General features: G+C 37.8%; 1 protein-coding gene across 1 annotated transcript in view; it reads left to right on the forward strand.

Annotated features, from left to right (window-relative positions):
• The first annotated feature begins 448 nt into the window (after positions 1-448).
• Positions 449-22,747, forward strand: part of myo1g (myosin IG) — a 51,474-nt gene continuing 29,175 nt past the window's right edge. Inside the window, exons 1-13 of the mRNA XM_028036023.1 lie at positions 449-569; positions 3,496-3,596; positions 8,129-8,337; positions 9,949-10,042; positions 10,160-10,325; positions 11,587-11,640; positions 11,735-11,830; positions 12,121-12,237; positions 13,810-14,016; positions 14,098-14,243; positions 14,330-14,444; positions 21,274-21,444; positions 22,044-22,114. Coding sequence (XP_027891824.1) covers positions 552-569; positions 3,496-3,596; positions 8,129-8,337; positions 9,949-10,042; positions 10,160-10,325; positions 11,587-11,640; positions 11,735-11,830; positions 12,121-12,237; positions 13,810-14,016; positions 14,098-14,243; positions 14,330-14,444; positions 21,274-21,444; positions 22,044-22,114 — 1,565 coding nt within the window. The 5' untranslated portion in view covers positions 449-551. The remainder of the gene's footprint in view (positions 570-3,495; positions 3,597-8,128; positions 8,338-9,948; positions 10,043-10,159; positions 10,326-11,586; positions 11,641-11,734; positions 11,831-12,120; positions 12,238-13,809; positions 14,017-14,097; positions 14,244-14,329; positions 14,445-21,273; positions 21,445-22,043; positions 22,115-22,747) is intronic.

The raw sequence follows: 22,747 nt of genomic DNA on the forward strand, positions 1-22,747 counted from the left end.
ATTGCTAAATTAGTTTACCATAATTTCAATATTTGATTAATTACAATTAATCACGATTAATCGATTAATCGTTTTACCCGTAAATGATTTTTCTAAAACTCATTTGTAATTTCTTGAATCTGTTTTAAATCAAAAGCACAAATCCAACAGCAGCTCAGGATAAAGGAGAGTTTTAATGAAATTAAGGAATTTATTCGTATGAAGTTTGAAGTTTTTCATCCTTTCTGTTGTTTCGTAACAGAATATTTGCACTAAAATGGTTTAAAACACTGAGACTGTAAAACACTGATGGGAAGGAGTCGCTGTGAATGTTTGGATGTTACATAAACAGATTTTCTCTGATTGCCTCTGACGTCTTTAATGTTGCTGCAACACCTGAGTGTGACTCGGTGACGCGGACGGAGCGCCAGGCGGGGGAAGCGGGAAGAGGAACCGACCCAGAGGAAGTTTGAATGGAGGATCTGAAAGGCAGCTGAGGTTACACAACGGCCGCCGTTTCACTGAAAACACCGTCCGGTTCCCCAGGAGCGCCGCGAATCGCCGGGAACGAGATGGATGCTGCGGAGGCGGTAGGTGTCCTTCAGTCCGTCAGAACCGTTCCGGGTCGGTTCGTCTGGGTCAGCAGAACTCAGGGCGGCTCAGAAGTCAGACAAACTGAACCGCTTCAGTTCATCTGATTCACAGCAAGCCTGACTAATCTGAGCCAAAAGTTCAACCTGCATCACGCAGAAGAAACGTTTTCTTCTTTTTCTAATCGTTTTATTACGTTTTTACTGTATTTGCAACAATCTGTGGGTCATTTCTGGGTTGCTTATTATTGTCATTAAGGTCTTGCCATATACAGTTATTGTCACTAGTGTCTTTCCATATTTCTTCACTCCTTTGCGTTTAGTTTCTTTTAGGCTTTTCCATTTTTTTATTTTGAAATCTGTTTCCTGACTGCGTTCACACGGCGAACGGATCCAACCCAAGTTTTATTTTACAATATCCGACTTTTTCACAGCATCCTGAACGACCCGGTTCTGACTGGATCCAGCCCAAGTTTGAGTTTGGATGATTTTAGGTGAAAATAAATGAGATATTTGAAGCGTCTGAACGGTTTATTGAGTTTTCCGTCGTTAAGCAGAGACATTCAGCTGTTAGCTGTGCTTTCTTCTTCTAATTCACACATAACCGGATATTTGGGAACATTTATACATTTATGTGTTCTAGTCTTTTATCCACATCAAAACTTGGTTTAATATCACTGAAAATGATTATTTATATATAAAAAAAATGTTTAAAAAATCTGAACAAAGTGAAGATTTCAGTGCTTAGTTTTCAGTCACAGGTTATTTTCTGGTTAAAAATTGCTTTATTGGAAAAGACAGACTGCCATGTTGAAACTTTCTGAATATTTTCCTGGAAAATACAAGTTAAAGTTTTCTAAAACTTCCAGGATATTTGATTTATTGCTTAAACAATATTTTATATTGATGTAACCCATTTAACTCAAACCAATATTACTTGATTAATCCTAAATTTCCAATACTTTTTATAATAAAACATACTTTAACAATATTTTTGTATAATTTTGTAAATATTTCAACCCGCACATCCTCTTGTTTCCACCAGAGGGCGCTGCAGTCTAACTTTCCTCCTTTTAAAGTTGCTCCTGACATATTTTAGTTCAGGGTTTGGAGCTGAAGGGTCAGCAGTTCATCCCAGTAGATAAATATTCTCCTCCCAGGATCATCTGAAGTTCAAACTGTCAGATTTTTGCCTGAATCTGGTTTAATCTGAAGTTCTCCTCTTTAAAAGCTCGACCCTGAAAAAACCCAGATCTGAGTCACTGGCAGCGTCGCTCCTGTCTGGGCCTGAAGAGTTGAGAACAAACTGCAGAGACACGTTGGACCTGCAAAGACTCGGCCGAGACGTAGAGGAGATAAACTGGAGCTCAGACTCATAATCAGTTCATCCATGAAGGGATGAACTTCATCCCTCTGGGCCGCTCGATGTTTATCACGTTTCCTCCGTTGCCAAATAACTGGAGGTTTAGGAGCAGAGGAAAACTGAACCTGAAAATCTTGTTTTATTTCTTTAAGTTTTTCTTTTCCAATAAAATCAACTTTAGAAAATCAACATCCACATTTTTACTAACATGATTTGTTTGTAAATCATGTTGGTTTCCAACCATCAGGGTCAGAATGAAAAGGCAGCTAGAAGCTCTGCAGACCCCACACATGCTGGACATGCCGTGTTCAAAGTTTTATATAATTATCTTATTTTATGAATATTTCTGATATTCATCCTAACTTTTAGTTAAAAAGTATTAGTTAATTATTAAATCATTAAATCTGACTGACCCAAATAAATAAATATTTTTTATAAATTTAATTTGGGGAAAAAAGGAAATAAATAAAGAAAAGAAGCTGACTGAGTCAAGTCCTTCAAATTAAAGGTGATTCCAACAAATGCTTAAAATCTGTAGAAAGTGATGGAAAAGTTTACTTATTATTATTATATTTAATTATTTTGTAATAACTTTGGTATTGAGTTAAAACAGAAACGTTTCTAATGTGAGAATAAATACTAACGGGTCTGAATTGTTTGTGGTTTGACTTGAACTCTGACCTATCAGTTCTTGTAAAGGATGAACCCGCCTGAATGAACATTTCCTCTCTGGTCATGAGAAACCCTATCTGTGGCATCAGAACCCGCCCAGCCCGGTTCTGCTCTGACTCAACACTTCTGGAGCAAAAACTCAACATATTTACACTCAAAAGTAAAAAGTATCCATCCAAGAAAGAGCTCCAAATAAATAAATATTTGATAAAAAGTGCAGAGTAGCTGATCAAAATAAAACTCACACAGTAAAAGCTAAGAGGAAATGTTGGTATTTTATGAATGAAAATGACAATTATTCATATAAGTAACAAGAAAAACATAAAAATGTTTCCAAATCGGTTTCCTTCCATATAAACTTTAACAAAAGCTGCAGGTGTGCGTCTGTGTTTGGTGAATATTTGGTTAAAACGTTTGTTTTCCAGTCAGTGGGTAGAAAATTCAGAAATTTTACACAAGTAAGAGTAGAGATACTTGATAATAAAAAGTAAAGCAAAGCAAAAATACTCCTCAAGGTAGATTTGTTGAGAAGGTAAATGTAAGTAGTGACTGCCCAGCTCTGCTGTAACCTCTGGCTTCTCTGGATGAAACTAATCGGTTTGAGTTTGTGGATGTTTGAGAGAAGGTTTGACAGGAAGCGAGCCGGAGGAGGATGCAGAAGTTGAGAGCGTTTATAGACAGACTGCGGCTCTCGCTGCGTTGCTGCCTGACAGCGTGACGTGTTTCAGCCTGCAGGCCTGGCGCCACGCCTACAGCCGCCCCATGCTCTACCAGGACCCAGAAGTCAAACTCACTTCTCTTTCTGCTTCCTGGAAGCCGCTCTCTTGGCCTCTCCCTGAGTTTCCCCTCTGTGTGTGTGTTTGTTTGTTCTGGTGTGTTTGAGGAGCTCAGGCGGGGATGGCGGAGCTGGAGGGGCTGGAGTTTGGGAAGTCGGACTTCGTGCTGCTGGATGAGGTGACGATGGGGCAGTTCATGGAGAACCTGAAGCTGAGGTGAGGACGTCAGATGTCAAAGGTGACGCCTGACTCTGAAATTAAAGTTCATTTTCTATTTTTAAAGTAAAATGGTTAAAATGGTCAAACCTGCTGGTCATACCGACACAGCTGGATGCCTGAGAGTCATTTCTGGGTTTTTGTCAGAGTTGGAGTGACGTCTGCTTCTTGTTTCCTGCTCCGTTTGTAAACCTCCACCTCTCAGCTGAAGCCTCTGAATGGATATTTTTAGCGCTGATATTCTGCCTGGCCTTTGTGTTTTTATCGGGTTAAAATCTCAGTTTCTGCTGTTTTTAAACTGCATGCATGCAGCCTCACTGTTTGCATGTTTTGTTTTGGACTGTTCTGGTTCAGTTAGATTACCTGGACACCTTCATTTGGTTACTGTACCCACTTTAAACATGCTATGAAATTGTATTTTGATGAAATTTTTCACTTATTTTGTTTTAATTCAGAGTTTTGCCAAATGAATAACATCCATCCATCCATCCATCCATTTTCTGTTCACCCATGTCCCTAATGGGGTCGGGAGGGTTGCTGGTGCCCATCTCCAGCTACGTTCCGGGCGAGAGGCGGGGTACACCCTGGACAGGTCGCCAGTCTGTCGCAGTGAATAACATCCAATAATACCTAAAGTCTAAATATACCCTCTGTTAGCTTCAGAGCAGCCATTTTAAACCATAAAGTTTGTTATTTTTGTAACAAAATAATAATGTAAAGAAGATATTCTAGACCAAATGAAGAAGATGTTATTTATCTGTAAAACGATTTGTGCTAAAAAGCATCAACCAGGGATGCTTGTAGGTCGAGGAGGCCGCACAAAATCTGTCAGAGGGCCACAAATGGCCCCCAGGCCACAGGGTGGGCACCCCTGTTGTGGACTAGTGCCGCTCATGGAGGCAGCAGGTTTTTCTCCATCATGTTTTTTGGTTAAACTTTTCGGCTGGATGGATTTTTGCTCCTATTTTCAACCAGTTGCTGTGATGCGTAACCATGGCAACAAGGTATTGCTGATTAGCATCTCAAAAACTCAAATAGCGGCTGAACTGCGACTTTGAGGAGTTGAAAATGAGGCTCAATGGATGCAGACAGGAAGTTGAGAGCTTCTCTTCCATCCGTCACAACAGGAAACAGGAAGTTTGGAATAAACTTCAAAAATTCATCCAGGCAGAGTTTTACCTGCATTACATCAGAAAAAGGAACTGCAGGATCTTATCCTCTACTCTAACATATCTGCCCGACTTTTTAACCAAACAGCCAGACGGATTTAAAGAGGAGTGGCAAAAGCAAAATGCAAACAATGTGGATTAGCAGAGCTAGCTAACATGTTACTGCGGGACATTGTCTCCGCTGCACTCATGCTGAGCTGCTAGCATGTCCAGATGGACATTTGACTTTTATACAGCAACTGTCTTCAGTTAGATGCCTCTTTAGAACCGCTGCAAGACTGACTGCTACTGGAGTCCTTCCTTTAACCCAGCAGTACCCATTCTGCCGCGTTCTGCCAGGTTCTGCTGGGTAGTTCTGGTCAGGATGAGAGGCAAAATGAACAAACTTGGAAATACAAACAGGATTTTCCAGTGTTTTCTGTTCATGATGTAATTTTATCGGAGTTGGAGGAAAATAATCAGAGGTTTGGACATCAGACCTTTTCTTCTTCTCACTTCATTTTCCTGACTTTCAGTTTTACTTTATATTTGCATTTGGGGGATTTTGGTTCTTTTGTAATTATATTTTTCCAGATTTCTTTCATTTTCAGAATGATTTTGGTTCTCATTTCTGCTTTGGTTGGTCCTCCTGGTGTTCTTCCTTCCTCCTGTTTGTTGACCAGATGATCAGACATATTGATGTTTAGTTAAAATCTAGCTTTACGACTGTTATTTAACACTTTCTACCATTACTTTGCCCTGTTATCTTCACCCCTTACATGTTATTTACTGGCCTGTTGCTCATTTATAAGACAGGCCAACACAACTTTGTGTTTATTTTCCAAGTGGAAGAATTATAACACATAGTTTTAAAACATAGTTTTCAACGTGTTTTGCAAATGAAAATCATTATTTTTTATGATCCTTTTCTCTGATTCCCCTAAATAAAGTTCAGCCAACACTGCAAAAACTCAAAAATCTTACCAAGTATTTTTACACTCAAAATAAGACTAAACTAACTTACATGTAGCTTTTCAGCAACTTTTAGGAGCTTATTTTAAAGTAAATAATTCCTTAATATTTATAAAAAGTATTTGCTCCATTGGCAGATTATTTCACTTACTGCATGGGAAAAATAATGAGCAAAATAATCTGCCAAGTAATTCTTCATCAACATTAAGGAATTATTGTCTTAAATAAATCATCTTTATCCTGCTGAAAAGTTTCTTCTAGATTAGCTTTATTTTATTTCAAGTGTAACAAGATATTTGGACTAGAAAATAGACAAAAATACTTGGTGAGATTTTTTTGTTTTTGCAGTGAATTACCTTCATAGTGGGCTGCACAGTGGCGCAGTTGGTAGCACTGTTGCCTTGCAGCAAGAAGGTCCTGGGTTCGATTCCCGGCCGGGGTCTTTCTGCATGGAGTTTGCATGTTCTCCCTGTGCATGCGTGGGTTCTCTCCGGGTACTCCGGCTTCCTCCCACAGTCCATAAACATGACTGTTAGGTTAATTGGTTTCTCTGAATTCTCCCTAGGTGTGAGTGTGACTGGTTGTTTGTCCTGTATGTCTCTGTGTTGCCCTGCGACAGACTGGCGACCTGTCCAGGGTGTACCCCGCCTCTCGCCTGGAACGTAGCTGGAGATGGGCACCAGCAACCCTCCCGACCCCATTAGGGACAAGGGTGAACAGACAATGGATGGATGGATGGATGGATTACCTTCATAGTCATGTGTTAGAAAGGCCTAGTCAAAGTTCACCCCTATATCTGTTGGGAATCTGGGGCAATTTGTGGAAAATATGTTTAAAAAAATACATTTTTTACTTAAAAATATATCAGTAGGGCGTGCCGTGGTGGCGTAGCGGTTAGCGCGACCCGTATTTGGAGGCCTTGAGTCCTCGACGCGGCCGTCACGGGTTCGACTCCCGGACCCGACAACATTTGCCGCATGTCTTCCCTCCTCTCCTTCCCCGTTTCCTGTCAGCCTGGTGTCATATAAGGGACACTAGAGCCACAAAAAGACCCTGGAGGGGTAAAAAAAAAAAAAAAAAAAAATATATATATATATATATATATATATATATATATATCAGCAAAAATATATTAGAGGCAATTTAAAGCAAGTGTTTAATGAGAAAACAAAAAACTGTTATGTTTATTTATATATAATATATATTTTATATATTTCCTTTATTTAACCAGGTAAACCCCGTTGAGATCTAGATCTCATTTTCAAGAGGGACCTGGGCAAAAAAAATGTATTTAAAACCATCACAGCATGACAGATAACCCTAAAATATCATAGTTTGGTTTGTGAGCACACTCATCACTTATTTTTTTAAACTGTATTTCTCGGCGTGGAAACATGATGATCTATTTTTGACCTGGAAACATTAATAATCAAACCGTTTGTCAGAAATTCATCGCTACTTCCTAAAGTTTCCTGCAGATAATTTGGCTTTTTGAATGAATTTTGCCCCTAAAGCTCCGTTTCAGCCTGCAGAGTTAGCAGAGCAGCAGAAAAGTCAGATGTTGCGTCATTAACTAATTTGTTCGTAGTTTGTTCCTCTCAGCTCAACGAAGCCACAGCGAACTGTGACTGTTTTCACACCGCGGCTTTCGTTTCCTGTCACTGGTGTACAAATACTTGTGTCACTTCCTGTCATCTTTGCATGACATCAAGGTGTGTGATGTTGTCTGGCTCCTTCCTCGTGGGCGGTGGGACCAAAGTCATGGAGAAAGTGAATGTTTGGGTAGAAGGAAAACCAACAGGTGTGTCGCTGTTCATGAGAAGATTACAGATTAACATACATGTTTTTTCTCACTGTCTGAACTTAAATCAGACCAAACTTTTCTTGCTTTTGGTTAGTTAAAATGACCAAATATTATTTGTGTTCCTTAATTTGCACAATAATTTGTCATAAATTTATTTATTAAAGCTGCAGTGTGTAACTTTTATAAAAATAATATATATTTTTTACATATTTGTTGAAACTGTCAGCATGTTGACAGTTTATTAGACAAATAACCCTGGAAAAAATCAGGCAAATCTGCCTTCTCCAAGTAACAACCAATCAGAGCCAGGAGGCGGGGCTTACTGCTGTCAATCAAAATTTTGCTTCAGTAAGAGTAGAGATACTTCATAATAAAATTACTGAAGTAAAAGTAAAAAGTACAGCGTAGTAAAAATACTCCTAAAAGTAAACTGTTTCAAAAAAGTTACTCAACTAAAGGTAACTAGTTACTACCCAACTCTGATGATTATCTCAATAATCAGCCCTAGTTATTTGCCAGTTAGCCTATCAGAAGGTTCCGAAGTCATGACATCATCAACCGGCGTCCTGCCGCCATTTAAAGAGACAGTAACCGTGTTTTGGTCTCAGGTTCGAGAAGGGCCGGATCTACACCTACATCGGGGAAGTGGTCGTGTCCGTCAACCCGTACAGAGAGATGGACATCTACGGCAAAGACGCCATCGACGCGTACCGCGGCCGGGAGCTGTACGAAAACCCGCCGCACCTGTACGCCGTGTCCGACGCCGCCTACAAGGCCATGAAGAGGCGGGCCAAAGACACCTGCATCGTCATCTCAGGTATTCCTGCAAACCCGCTGCACACACGTCAACGTTTACATCTGTAAAGAGATAAATATAAAAAATATACATTTTTGCCCTGTGGGTCGAAATCCCCAATTTGAAAACAGTTAGAGGTCAAATTTTTTCCATTTAAAAACTGTGACTATTTTCATAGATTAAAGTAGAAAAGAACATTTTATTGTAGGTTCTTTAATAGGAGAACGGCGGTCAGGTTTCTAACTTTCTGTTTTACATTTTGTTAGTTTAGAAAATGTTTTCAGTCTCAGCAACAGAAAAATGAGGCATTTATCTTAAAATCCTTTCTGTCTGTAGCTAAGTTCAATGACTGGGTGTCCAAGTCTGTTGAGTTAAAAGTTGCTGGATGTTTGCAGCCATATTTAATATCATATTAAAATAAAAGTAAAAATGTGGCTATTAAAGAAAAAATTCTTTGTGTTTTAATGAACATTTTCCATCTAAGAAAATCTCATCTCAAATATGTATAGAAAGCTTTCATCTGCACCAAATCCATTAGCTTAATTTTCATTTTACATCAAAATATTCCAAGGGCCACAAATGGCCCCCGAACCACACTTTGAGATCCCCTGATTTAAGTTAAATGAGCGTTTGCATAAGATAGCTTCTTATTTCTCAGAGCTTTTACATTTTCTGCGTGTTTTCACCAACATTAAAGCTGCTCTCTGATGAAAGTTAGTAACAATAATTAGAACAATAATAATGAAAATTGAATTTATGGTGAATTAAATGAACCAGGGCCGGTAAAAGCTTTTCTGGGACCCTGGGCCCCCACACCCACATGTTACACCAGATGCTTCATCATTTCCAGGCTTCACTGTGTTTGTAAACACTGAGTATTATCATCATAATTCATAATTGGCTTGCATCATTCTCTTCTTGCTATAATTCATTTTAAACTAGCGGACTGAAGGAACTGAATCATGCAGGTTTCTGGCCCTTGATGGCTGATTTTCGATTCGTCTGGTTTTAGTGTTTCTGTTTTTAAAACACATCCGCTGTCAGTTTTCAAATGTCTATAAATATTTAGCTGAGCCGCGACCTGAAACACAGAAGTATAATAAACATGTTACAGGTCTCCTCTGTAACACTTCAGTGCAGTTTGATGTATTTTCTGCAGTAAAATGAAACTTATTTTCACATATGGACAATAATATTAGAAATCATCAAGCAATATGATGTTTTTCCAGAGTTTTGTATGAAAAATTGATGGGAATAACCTGTAAGAAAAACATGATGGTTCATTTTTCAGTCATATTTTCATTGTGTTATTCATTCATTTATACATGCTGCAGTTTCAAACTAAATATTTAGTGAGTAAGTTAAATACTTAGTTTGAGAGTTAATATTTAGACTAGTTATTTAGCTAAATAACTTGTTAAAAGCTAAGTATCTAATTTGAAATTGTGACATTTATAACTATAAACCATGGTGAACATATACATTTTTAAAAATTGCCCCATTTTTTCTCTTGTGCCAAACTAAATAACCAAAGTTATTGCTGAAGTTATCTGAAGCTGTTTTCATTTTATTAAAGATAATTCAGATTTCTGCTCCTTGAGTCACAGTGTGGCTGTGAACGATGTGTTTTAGGTGAGAGCGGTGCAGGAAAAACAGAAGCCAGTAAATACATCATGCAGTACATCGCAGCCATCACAAACCCCAGCCAGAGGGCAGAGGTCGAGAGGTCAGCCCGAGAACTAAACCTGCACCATTTATTCTGATTTCACCTGTTATTTTCATTACTTAAGGCTCAATTTCTCTCCTAATTTTCCTGAATGTTTCCTGCTTTGTGGCGGCTCAGCGTGAAGAACGTTCTGCTGAAGTCCAACTGCGTTCTGGAGGCCTTCGGGAACGCCAAGACGAACCGCAACGACAACTCCAGCCGCTTCGGGAAGTACATGGACATCAACTTTAACTTCAACGGCGACCCGACCGGAGGACACATCAACAACTACCTGCTGGAGAAGGTAGTTATTTTGGTTATTTAAAATCTCTTCCAGCTCCAGGGTGAAACGTATGTTAGAATTGAAAGTTTATTGATCTTTGAGAATTTGTTCTTGTATAATTACTGTTATATTAATTGAAAATGGTCTCAAAACAACATTATTAGCATTTATTGCAATAACTTCTGAGACTATTTGTCATGAGTTAAAGTTTGTTATTGTAACAGGTCTATTTGTGTCAAACAGTGAATATAGATTTGAAATATTCTAAGCTTTATTTCTGGCAGTTTTGGTGATTCAGCTCACAGAAAATGAAAACCCAACATTCAATGGTTTCATATTCGTAGAAAGTTGAGTGGAAGGATAAAGGTGCATAATTTTGCGTAAAATTGTCTAACAAAATGATTGAGTCGTTCCAGTACGTTTTCTCCAACTTGTTCATGATATGCTAATGTTTTATCTGAACTTGTGTAGATTTGAAGAAGTGATGATGTGTGAGAGAACAGCCATTAATAAAGGTGTGAGTGATGCCGTCAGGCTGATGCTGGGTGGTTATTAGCTCATCTGAGGGTAAAAGAAGAAGCTGCTGCAGCTGAAAGGACGAAAAAACCTTCTGGCTGAGAGCAGCTGTGAACGTTGCTGTTTTATTGTGAGAAAGCAGAAATAAAATCTGTCATCTCACCAGAACCAGGAGGTTCAGCTTCAGGGATCAGCAGGGAATTATTTCCTGCTACATAATTTACTGTCAGTCCTGAAAATCAAAACTTAGATTTTTTGTTTTTTCAGGGACAATTTTTGATTTAAACTAAAAACAAAAGTTATCTACTTTTCAGAAAGCTACTTTGACTGTTTGGAGTCTTTCCTACTTTGCTTAAAGATGCAATTGACTCTAATATTTATTGTCTTTAAATAATTTTTGTTACTTTAATAAAACATAAAAAATATAAAAGTCTTCTATGATGTAATAACAGAAAAACATACAGAAATTATGATTTTCAAAAGCAAAACCTATGCATGAGAGTAGGCATGTCATGATGAGTTTGCTGAACCATAAATATATTATATATATTAGCCATAAATCTATATGTTGTATGTAAGGTTTACGTTGAAAGCTCAAAAACACTAGTAATATTTGCTTAAGTCTCACTTTTTATTTACTGGCAGTTAGCTGGTTTCACTGCAGTTAACCAGCATGGTGGTGGCAGCATCATGAGGCTTTTTCTGCCGTTTGTGCTGGTAAACTTGAAAAACTGAATGGCGGCCATCTTTGTTTTCCTGTTTCCAGTCCAGGGTGGTGCAGCAGCAGGAGGGGGAGAGGAACTTCCACTCCTTCTACCAGGTAGACTTGGTGATTTAAAGTCCTCCGACTGAACGGAGATTTTTTCCTGCTACGTTTTGGATCACAGCAGAAAAATGAATCTGCGTTTCTGCAGCTGCTGCGCGGAGGCTGCGAGGAAACCCTGAAGTCGCTTCACCTGGAGAATGACGCTGCACTTTACACGTACACCAGAGAGGGCGCTGCAACTGCTGTGAGTTTATCTGATGACAGAAAACCGTTTGTAAAATTACACAGTGAAAACTTAACAGCAAGCTAAATATTTAGCTCTGACCTAGCTGGGTCTTGCTAGTTAGTTAGGGCTGAATAGTTTGCTTGCTAACTAAATATTTAGTTTGACACTGGCATTTATTAATTACTATAAAAAATTAACCCTATTTTTTCTCTTATGAGGCTGTGTAACTCAAATTATTGCTGTTAATTTACTAAACGCCACTCAACAAGAATCTCAGGTACCTTTTTGACCTTTGTTTTCTGTTACAGACTTCCAACAACGATCGCTCGAGCCACAAAGCGGTGATGAGCGCCCTGGAAGTGATCGGCTTCTCTAAAGAAGAGATTACTACCATCTACCAGATCCTCGCTGCCATTTTACTTTTGGTTTGTGAAAATAAAAAAGTGTTTTTTTGTTTAATTTATTGGGTAATATTGTTTTTTTCTATTTAACAAATGACAAATCACAGGAACAGAGATGCCGACTTTACTGAGTAAATGTTATTTTACAGGATTGAAATGGTTATTGAACAGTTCAGGAAGTTATTCTTTGGCACAGACTTTTCACTCATCGTTTCAGTTTTATAATTATTGAGTTTTGCTAACTCTGCTGCTAATTTGACCTAATTAACCACAATAGAACTCTGGTCAGAAAGCAAACAGTTTAAAATCAGTATCTGTTACTGATACAGAATAAATATTGTTTGCTGCAACACAGCCTGGGTGGAGAAACTAGAGGAAATAGAACTGCTTCAAAATAAGAGCGTGAATTTTAACTACAAAATTGTTTGATAGAATTTGATTACATATAGTTTTATTCTTCTTATTATTATTATTAGAGATAATAGCGTCACGACCACACTCGTTACCAGCAGGTGGCGGTAATGCACATCTTAAGTTTCTTGCCAACCGCCAGAAGAAAAGAATAAAAGAACAGCAGAAGAAGAAGAAGAAGAAGAAAGTCTAACTACTGGAAGAATTAACAGTAGAAAACCAAAACTTCTACAAAGATGTCAAACTTCATTCAACTGTAGGTTTACAAAACAGGCAAGTTAATTAGCGCGTTGAATTTATCCGGAAAGATGAATTTAGTGGAAGCTAAGTGTGCTAAACGTTAGCATAGTTAGTAAAAACGCTGTTAGCGCATCAGCGCGTCCGCTATTGCGCTTATCAATGCATATTAACTAAACCAAGTGTTTTTAGAGGGAGTCTGAAGTTTTTGTAGGTTTAGATATTTGTTGCCAGAGTTGGGTAGTAACTACTTACAATTACTTGAGTAACTTATTTGAAAAACGTGCTTTTAGGAGTATTTTTAATATGTTTTACTTTAGTAAAAATCCTGTATTCTCTGCCCACTAAATGAAAAACAAACATGTTTTAACCCAAAGTTCACCAGACAGACACACGCCTGCAGGTTTGGTTAAAATTTAATACGTTTTTTATGTTGGATAAAAAAAAACTGATTTGAAAATGTTTCTTTTGCCTGATTTTGTTATTTTTTGTTACTTATATGAATTTTTGTCATTTTCGTCCCTAAAATATAAAATTTCTTTACTTAACTTTATATTTTGGTTGCGCTAATGATGTAATTTTTACATATTAAATGATTGATAATTTGATCAGATACTCGGTTGCTGATCAAATTACCTGAGTAGACTTTTTTACCAAATACATTATTAGTCTTACTTTTGTAATTTATTGGATGGCTACTTTTATTTTTTACTTGATATATTGAAGTATTTCTACTCTTATTTGAGTATGATGTTTGGGTTCTCTGTCGTCCTCTGGTGGTTGCTAACATGTGGGCTGTTGCATTTTAGTAAACAAAAGTGTATAAATTCTGATTCCTGGGTTCAGTTTAATCTTTTTACACGCTTGTTTCTGTGTTTCCACATGGAAATGTCCTGTTGCTTCCTGTAGCTTTCTCCAGAATCATGATGTTTCTGTTTGTGTTTTCAGGGTAACGTGGAGTTTGGGAGCGAAGGCGAGAGCGTTCAGATCCTGGGTCAGGATACGGTGAACCACATCTCGGAGCTGACCGCCACAGATCCCGACTCCGTTGCCAAGGGCCTTCTTTTCCGAACCGTGGCAACCGGCGGCGGCGAGGTTATCGAGAAAGGTCACACGGAGAAGGACGCCTGCTTCGGCCGGGACGCCTTCGCCAAGGTGAAGCTGCCACCATAGGAAAGGAGAGGAAGAAATGCTGCAGGTGATAACATTGAGATCGACTTCATTTTGATTCTTCAGGCACTTTATGAAAGGCTTTTCGGCTGGATCGTGAGCCGCATCAACAGCATCATCGAGGTGAAAAACTACAACCCAGTGCTTCATGGGAAAAACACAGTCATAGGTGTGCTGGACATCTACGGCTTTGAGGTCTTTGACAACAACAGGTTTGTGTCTGTTGGTGGTTTTTTAAAACTCAGAAACTAATCGTTTTGTGTTTTCTTACGTTTTTGTTCCTGTGTTGTTTTCCCAGCTTCGAGCAGTTCTGCATCAACTACTGCAACGAGAAGCTGCAGCAGCTTTTCATCGAGCTGATCCTCCAGCAGGAACAGGAAGAATACCAGAGAGAAGGAATCACCTGGCAGCATGTGAGGAAAACACACACACACACACACACACACACACTCACACACACACATCGAGGCTTTAACATGTGAAAAAACACACACACCGACTGACTGGTAGTTTTTCAACCACATTTAGGGATTTAAGGAAATAATTCCTTAATATTGAAGAAACTCAACTAGTTCCACTGACAGATTATTTCACTTATAACAAGGGAAAAATATCTCGTAATAAATAAAATAATCTACCAATGCAACTAGTATTTCTTTATCAATATCAACAAATTACTGACTTTGCTTTTATTGAGTTTTGAGTGCTTTTATCTAGCAGAAAAGTTACTTCTTGGTTAGTTTTTTTTTTTGAAGTGTAACAATATTTGAATAAGAAACTAGACAAAAATACTTTTAGATTTTATGTTTTTGCAGTGCAGGGACAAAATACCTGTGTCTGTTCCTGTTTTACTGAAAACCTCAGCTCAGGCGTGTCCAAAACCTTTTTGCAGTTTGGGCTTAAAAATGGCCACAGAATGTTAACTATTCAAAATAATAATAATAACATTGTAAAACCTATTTTATTTTATTTTTTTATAATTACAGAAGTGTTTTAATGCCAGTGCTAAGAAGAAAATCTCATGATTAGAAAATTTAAAACGTGAAACAAAACATGTTAATAAAAAGTTTCTGGTTTTAACGAAACATAAAACTACAGGTTATGATTTGTTGAAAAGGCATGAAGGAACTGGCTGTGTCACCGTTTCTTCTAAACATAAAAAATCCCAGGAGATTTTTCTGTTTTACTGTTTCTACCTTTCATATTTAAAAAAGAAGATTTTTAAATATGAGACAGAAATCTCATTATAATGAGAAGGCTTTCTCGCTTAAATTAGATTTTGCGGTTTCCGGTGACGTCAACCTCCGAGATGGCAGCTTGAGCCAACTGCTCCTCCGGTAAATCTTAATTTAACCCCCATTAATTGCCAAATATAACGAAAATTGAGTAAAATGGAGTCTTTAAGGGGGTCTAGAACGGGGAAAAGGGACGGGAATAAGAAAACCACGAATGAAGAATTGGTACAAGAAAGAAAGACGGCAGGTAGCTCACCAACACATCAGCGCCTCGGCGAAGCTAATGCTAATCAGCTTTCCACTGACTCGACTGGACTAGCGCAAATCCTGGGGGAGTTACGGGATTTCCGAAAAGACATGAAACAACAGCTTGATGATATTAAGTCAGAACTCACCAACGTACACCAAAAAATTAAGGAGACGGAGGACCGGGTTGATGCAGTGGAGGAGCGGGCACAGAACATGGAACAGATATTGAGCAAGATGGCCGAACTGATAAACCAACAACAAGAAAAACTGCTTGACCAAGAAGGGAGATCACGAAGAGAAAACATCCGGATATATAACGTGCCAGAGGGTGCGGAAGGATCATCGATGAGAGATTTTGTGGATAAATTGCTTAAGGACACGCTGGAGATCGCACCAGACATGGAACTAGACATTGAGAGGGCACACCGAGCGCTGGCTCCGCCACCCGCTGGGGACAGAAACAACAGGCCGCGATCCATTGTGGTTAAATTTCTCCGCAGCAGAACCAAGGAAGAGATTTTACGAAAAGCATGGGGGAAGAAAGGCGTGCTTCTACACGGCAAACCGATATATTTTGATCATGATTATCCTCCCACGGTGCTGCAGAAACGCAAAGAATACTCGGAAGCTAAACGGGTCCTGAAGCAGAGAAAGATTCGCTTCCAATCTCCTTTCCCCGCTAAACTACGAGTGTTTTATGAGGGGGAAACACGGCTTTACCAGACAGCGGCAGAGGCGACGAAAGACATGAAGGAGCGTGGTTTGCCTGTCCCCCTGATCAAGCCAAAGGAGAGCCTGGCCGAACAACTCTCCCGTACCGCTTGGAAGAAGATTGGCTCGAAACAACAATCGCCAGGAGAGGAGCGAGAGATGAACATCAGAGAAAGACTGAGTGAGTTCAGAAGAGAAACCAGTTCTCTTCGAGAGGAGCTCTGAAGAGATACAATAATGATTGGTAAGCTAAATAACTACTGAGTAATCAATAGAATATAAACTAAAAGGACAATGTATCTCAGTTAGTTGGATTGCTCTGTAGTATGGACATTATCGTGGTGATATCGGATATATTCCCTAGCCCCAACCTAGACGAAAAAATAAAAAATGTACAGAGGAGGAATGTGCACAAAATGGACAAAGACAGCTTAAGCGGAGTTGGGGGCCCTCCCCTCTTTTCCAAGGGAGGACTTCCCCCAGGGCTAGACAGTTTTCCTAGCCAAGTTCAGGGTCTTTTGTTCAGGACCCCAACCTTGGAATCTCAAGTTTATTTTTTTTTCTTTATGGTTAAGTTACAGTTTACATTTGCTCGGAGAGTGGATTTGTTAAGATTTGCTATCAGATATCTAAAAATGATTAAAAAGACAGACAGACATGGCTAACAATAAGATAAATATAATTACTTTTAATGTTAATGGTCTACTCAACCCAATTAAACGAAGTAAAATCCTATCAAAAATGAAGAAGGAACATGCTCACATAGTGTACTTACAAGAAACCCACCTAAACAAAAGTGAACATGAAAAACTAAGAAGAATGGGTTTCAGCCAATTGTTCTTTTCTTCATACAAATCAGGACATAGGAGGGGCGTAGCTACCCTTATCTCAAACAAGATACATTTTGAAAAATTATACGAACTGACAGACAAGGAAGGCAGGTTTGTGCTTGTGAGGGGCAATGTAGAGGGAAACCCTGTTACATTATTTAACATATATGCTCCTCCGGGGAGCGATATTGATTTTTTTAAGAAAATAACTAACATATTAGTAAAAGAAACACAAGGTGTCCTGATTTGTGGAGGGGACTTAAACATTCGTTTGCAACCTAAGATGGATTCTTCCAGGGAGAAAACCTACCAGAAAGAACAACAATATAAAACAATAAATATACTTTTTAAGGAAGTTGGCCTGATAGACATATGGAGAGACTTTCACCCCAGTAAAAAGGACTATACACACTATTCAGCCACTCATTCAGTATACACAAGAATTGATTATTTTCTGACATTTGCAAAAGACAGGGACAAGATGGACAGATGTGAGATTGGAACAATAGATGTGAGTGACCACTCACCTGTATATTTAACAGTGGACCTTGGCTTACAAAAAAGAAATAATATATGGAAACTAAATTCAAGTTTGCTTAATAACCAGTGGTTCAAGCAGGAAATACGGAAGGAAATTAGTTCTTTTTTAGATCTCAATGACAATGGCGAAGTATCTCCTCCGATATTATGGGACACGCTTAAAGCGGTTCTGAGGGGGAAAATTATGGCAATGTCATCTCACTTGAAAAAATTAAGAAATAAAAGATCAGAGGAATTGCATAAAAAATTGGAAGATCTGGAACAAAAACACAAACAAAAATATACACCAGATATACTGGAAGATTTAAAGAGAATTAGAAATGAAATTAATGATATGGCAACACAGGAAACTATGAAAAACCTCATGTTTCTTAAACAAAGACACTATGAAGGCGGATCAAAATCTATGAGGGTACTAGCATGGAAACTAAAAAAGAAAACTGCAGAAAATACAATCCATAGAATTAGAAACCCTAAATCAAAATTGTTAAAGAACAAATTGAATGACATCCAGGAAGCTTTTGAAATATTTTACAAAACCTTATACTCAAAAATCTCTGGAGGAACTATAGAACAAATTGATGAATATTTGAACTCACTAGAACTACCTTATATGAACGAAGAACAGAATAGAAAAATGACATCAGACATTACAGAAAAAGAATTAAAAAACGCAATAAGTAGATTAAAACCATGTAAATCGCCTGGGTCAGATGGATACACAGCAGAATTTTATAAGGAATTTCAGAAAGAGTTGATTCCAATCCTCCTCCCTTCATTAAATTGGATTCTGAAAAAAGCTCAAACACCACCGAGCTGGAAGGAGGCAATAATCTCAGTACTACATAAAGAAGGTAAAGATAAACTGGATTACGGATCATACTGACCAATATCTGTTTTAAATATTGATTATCGACTTTTTACTTCTATAATGGCCAGACGACTGGAAGAATTTCTCCCTTCCCTAATACATAACGATCAAACTCTTTTCATACAACAACGTCAAACACAGGATAATATAAGAAGGACACTACATATTATAGATCACATACAAAAAAGTAAACTTGAAGCTATTGTTATCAGTATAGATGCGGAAAAAGCATTCGATTCAGTTGACTGGAATTTTCTCTTCAGGGTTTTACATAAATTTGGACTACATAATACAATAATAAAAACAATACAGGCGCTATATAATAATCCCACAGCGAGAATTAAAGTTAATGGACATTTATCAGACAGAATTACTTTAGAAAGAGGGTCTAGACAAGGGTGTGCGTGGTCACCGTTACTTTTTGCACTATATTTAGAACCACTAGCCCAATCGATAAGACAAAATAAGGATATTAAAGGAATAATTATGAAAGGGATAGAACATAAATTGGCTTGTTATGCAGACGATATATTAATTTATGTGGAACAACCAACTCACTCTCTCCCAGTTTTGCTGAAATTATTCAAACAATTCGGTCAATTATCAGGGTACAAAATTAATATTAACAAAACTCAGATGCTGGCCTATAACTATACTCCACCGCAGGAAATCCAAAACAGGTAGCCCTTAATTTGGCACACTGACCATCTTAAATATCTAGGCATTACTATACCAAAGGACCTCGAAAAACTATTTGAATATAATTATGTTCCCATGCAAAAAAGAATTAAAGAGGATATCACAAAATGGAATCTCACTCCTTTTCTAAGTTTTAGCTCAAGAATTGATTCAATTAAGATGAACATATTACCAAGACTGTTATATTTATTCCAAACTTTACCAATTGAAATAAATCAAAAAAATTTTAATGAATGGGACAAACTAATATCAAGATACATTTGGCAAGGTAAAAGACCTAGAATTGGATATAAGGTCTTACAACTGGAAAAGAAAATGGGAGGTTGGGGGTTACCTTCCCTCAAAGATTATTATTTAGCAGCACAAGCAAGAACACTGATATACTGGTGCGACCCAACATATAATGCTCAATGGAAAACAATTGAAACAAAGGCGACACCCATTCCTGTACAGGCAATTCTGGCTGATGCAAATTTACAAAGTTTTATAAATAATATAGACAACCAGTGGATGAAAACAACCCTTAGAGTGTGGAAAACTATCGTTAAAAAAAATGCACTAGAGAACGACCTGGCAATAATAAAATGGATTGCATATGACTCAGACTTCCCACCAAACAAACTGGACACCAGGTTTAAGGACTGGACATCCAAGGGAATCACTGCTCTGTGCACAATAATGAACAACAATATCTTAAGTGATTTTGAAACACTCAAGGGAAAATATTCATTGAACAAACAGGACTTTTATCGATATTTACAAATAAGAAATTTTGTTAACTCAAAAATTAGGCCAATTACCGACAAGAATATAAACCTAATGGAAATATTTATAAATGCCTATAAATCAAAAATTAAAGGGAAAATAATTTCACTTATCTATAAAAACCTAATAGATCTCAAAAACAATTCAACCCTACATATCAAAGCAAGATGGGAAAAAGAGGGCAATTTAACAATAATGGAGGAGGAATGGACAATAATGTGGAGATACCAATGGACATATAATAAATCTCTACAATGGCAAGAATTTGGATGGGAAAATCTGATAAGATTCTTTACCACACCTGCTCAGAAACGCCACTATGATGGAAATCCTCCTGCATGTTGGAGAAAATGTAGAAATCAAAACGCAAACCATTATCATGTCTTCTGAGACTGCCCAATCATAAAAGATTACTGGAAAGAGATAAATAATGCCTTACAAGACATTTTCAAGCAGAACATTCCTTTTGAGATCAAGCTTATGTATTTTGGCATAATTCCTCAAGAAGCTTCAAAAAGAAATAAATATTTAATGACTATTTTATTAATAGCAAGTAAGAAAAACATTACAAGAAAATGGTTATCACAAGACAAACCAATTTTAGACGACTGGATTGACATAACATTTAACATATATAAAATGGAAAAAATAACAGCCTCTCTCAATCACAGGACTGAACAATTCGGTCAGCGGTGGCAGATTTGGGTAGACTATGTAAAACTTAAAAGATCTGATTTCTCTTTTTAGAGACCAAACTAAATTAAATCCCCTTGACAATCCACTCTCCTATGACAACCATACTTCATAATTATTTTATATTATGTTTTTCATTTGTTTTTTTTGTTTTTTTGTTTGTTTGTTTTTTTTTCAGATTTGCTCTTTACATTTCTGACTTGATTCTTTTCTCTCTTTTTGGTTTCTTCTTCCACACTCTTTATTTCTTGCTTTATAATCTTTCTCAAGGAAGTGAGGTTGCATTTATGTTTTGTCTGTTATTATGCAATGGTCTACATGTCTACCTTATTACAAATGTTAATGGTAATCCTGTGATGTAGAGACCTAAGTTTCTGTAAGTGATACTTTCTTGAGAATCAATAAAGTTAAAATTAAAAAAAAAAATTAATAAATAAATTAGATTTTGCAGAAAGCAAAATTTGTGAACATGAATTAATGAGTTAGAACATGTAGTTTGTTTTCTGTAATCACCTTTTAGCTCGTTAAAGTTGCCTGTCAGTTTTTTGTTGATTTTAACATCAGAAACGAGAATCAAACTGCAGATGAATAAAACCTGTTCACAGCAACTCAGACTAATCCTCCGTCTTTGTTTTTATTCCATTTCCAGATCGATTACTTCAACAACCAGATCATCGTTGACCTGGTGGAGCAGCAGCACAAAGGAATCCTGTCCATCCTGGACGAAGCTTGCCTCACCGTGGGAAAAGTGACGGACACGGTCTGCCTGGACAGCATGGACACCAAGCTGACTCAGCATCCTCACTACACGTCCCGCAAGGTGGGACTGTTTCCTGCTCAGCAGCCTCACATCCAGAAAACATTTAAAGTTAAAGTCAGACTTTTTAAAGACATTCTGGAAAAACAAAAGACTGTTAAAAGGAAACAGATGTGATCTTATCGGCTTGACTCAACAGGAAGTGATGTAGAAACGTCCTCTGACTGATGGTAACTCTGGGGAACCATCCTATTGCTAAAGTGGATTATCTAAGATGCTACCTTATAAGCAAATAATTCACGTTATTAGCAGAAATATGAGGCATAATGAAAGAAATAATGCAAGTTTTATGACTTTAATTGTATAATAAATATATTTAGTTCTTAATAGGTGGTAAAAAAACCCATAGCATTCATGGCAGACTGCTTAAATTAGTGACAGCTGTATTATAATGCTGGTTAATTTGGAATAGATTAAAACAGAGGTGTTGCAGTTTAGGGTCCAGCCAGCAGAGGGCAGAAGTGCCTTTCTCTGATATTCTTCCTATGAGAGCATGAAAACAGCTGAAACTCTCTGGGATGTGGAAATGTCTCCATGAATCAGGATGAAGTGAGACAGGAATTAAATTTTACCTTCTCCTGTTTTCTTCTTTTGATTTCCAGCTCAGTCCCACAGATAAAACCATGGACTTCCAGAAACATTTCCGTATCCGCCACTACGCTGGAGACGTCACGTGAGTCGCTCGCATCGCCGCTCGCATCGCCTCTCGCATCGCCGCTCGCATCGCCTCTCCAGATGAAAACATGACGGGCTTCAGGGGGCCGAACACTGAGTCCCGTTAGAGGGGACATACTACACAAAACTCACATTTTTTCAAGTTTTATTCTTCCATTTGGGTCTCGACTGCTTCTAAAGAGACTCCAAGCGCTTAACGAACATTTTTGTGCAAGAGGTTCATGACTTTTGGTGTCTGGAAAATGAGCTGTTTCAAAAACCTCCCAGTAAGTCACATTTGACTGGAACTGCAGCGTTATCCAGTTTTTTTGTGCTGGAGTCCTCGTAAAATTATAACTTTATTCTCCTAATATTATAACTTTATTGCCATAATTAAAAAGTAAATCTTAGCCTGACCCTTGTATTTTGTCCTGAATTCAGAGTCCAAATAAATAGAACAAGATGGCCGCCCTGAGCGCGCTGATGTCACTCTGAAGTACGGAAACGCATTGGTGAAAAAACATCCAGATTTTTTAAAAAATGTAATCAAAAATTGGATTAATGTGATTTATCACTCAGATTTATGAGTAACAATGTTATTACAATTTTCATAAATTCAGCTGAATATTTTCCTGACATTTTGTTGCCCTAA

Source organism: Xiphophorus couchianus, chromosome 13, assembly GCF_001444195.1.
Source record: "Xiphophorus couchianus chromosome 13, X_couchianus-1.0, whole genome shotgun sequence".
NCBI lineage: Eukaryota > Metazoa > Chordata > Actinopteri > Cyprinodontiformes > Poeciliidae > Xiphophorus > Xiphophorus couchianus.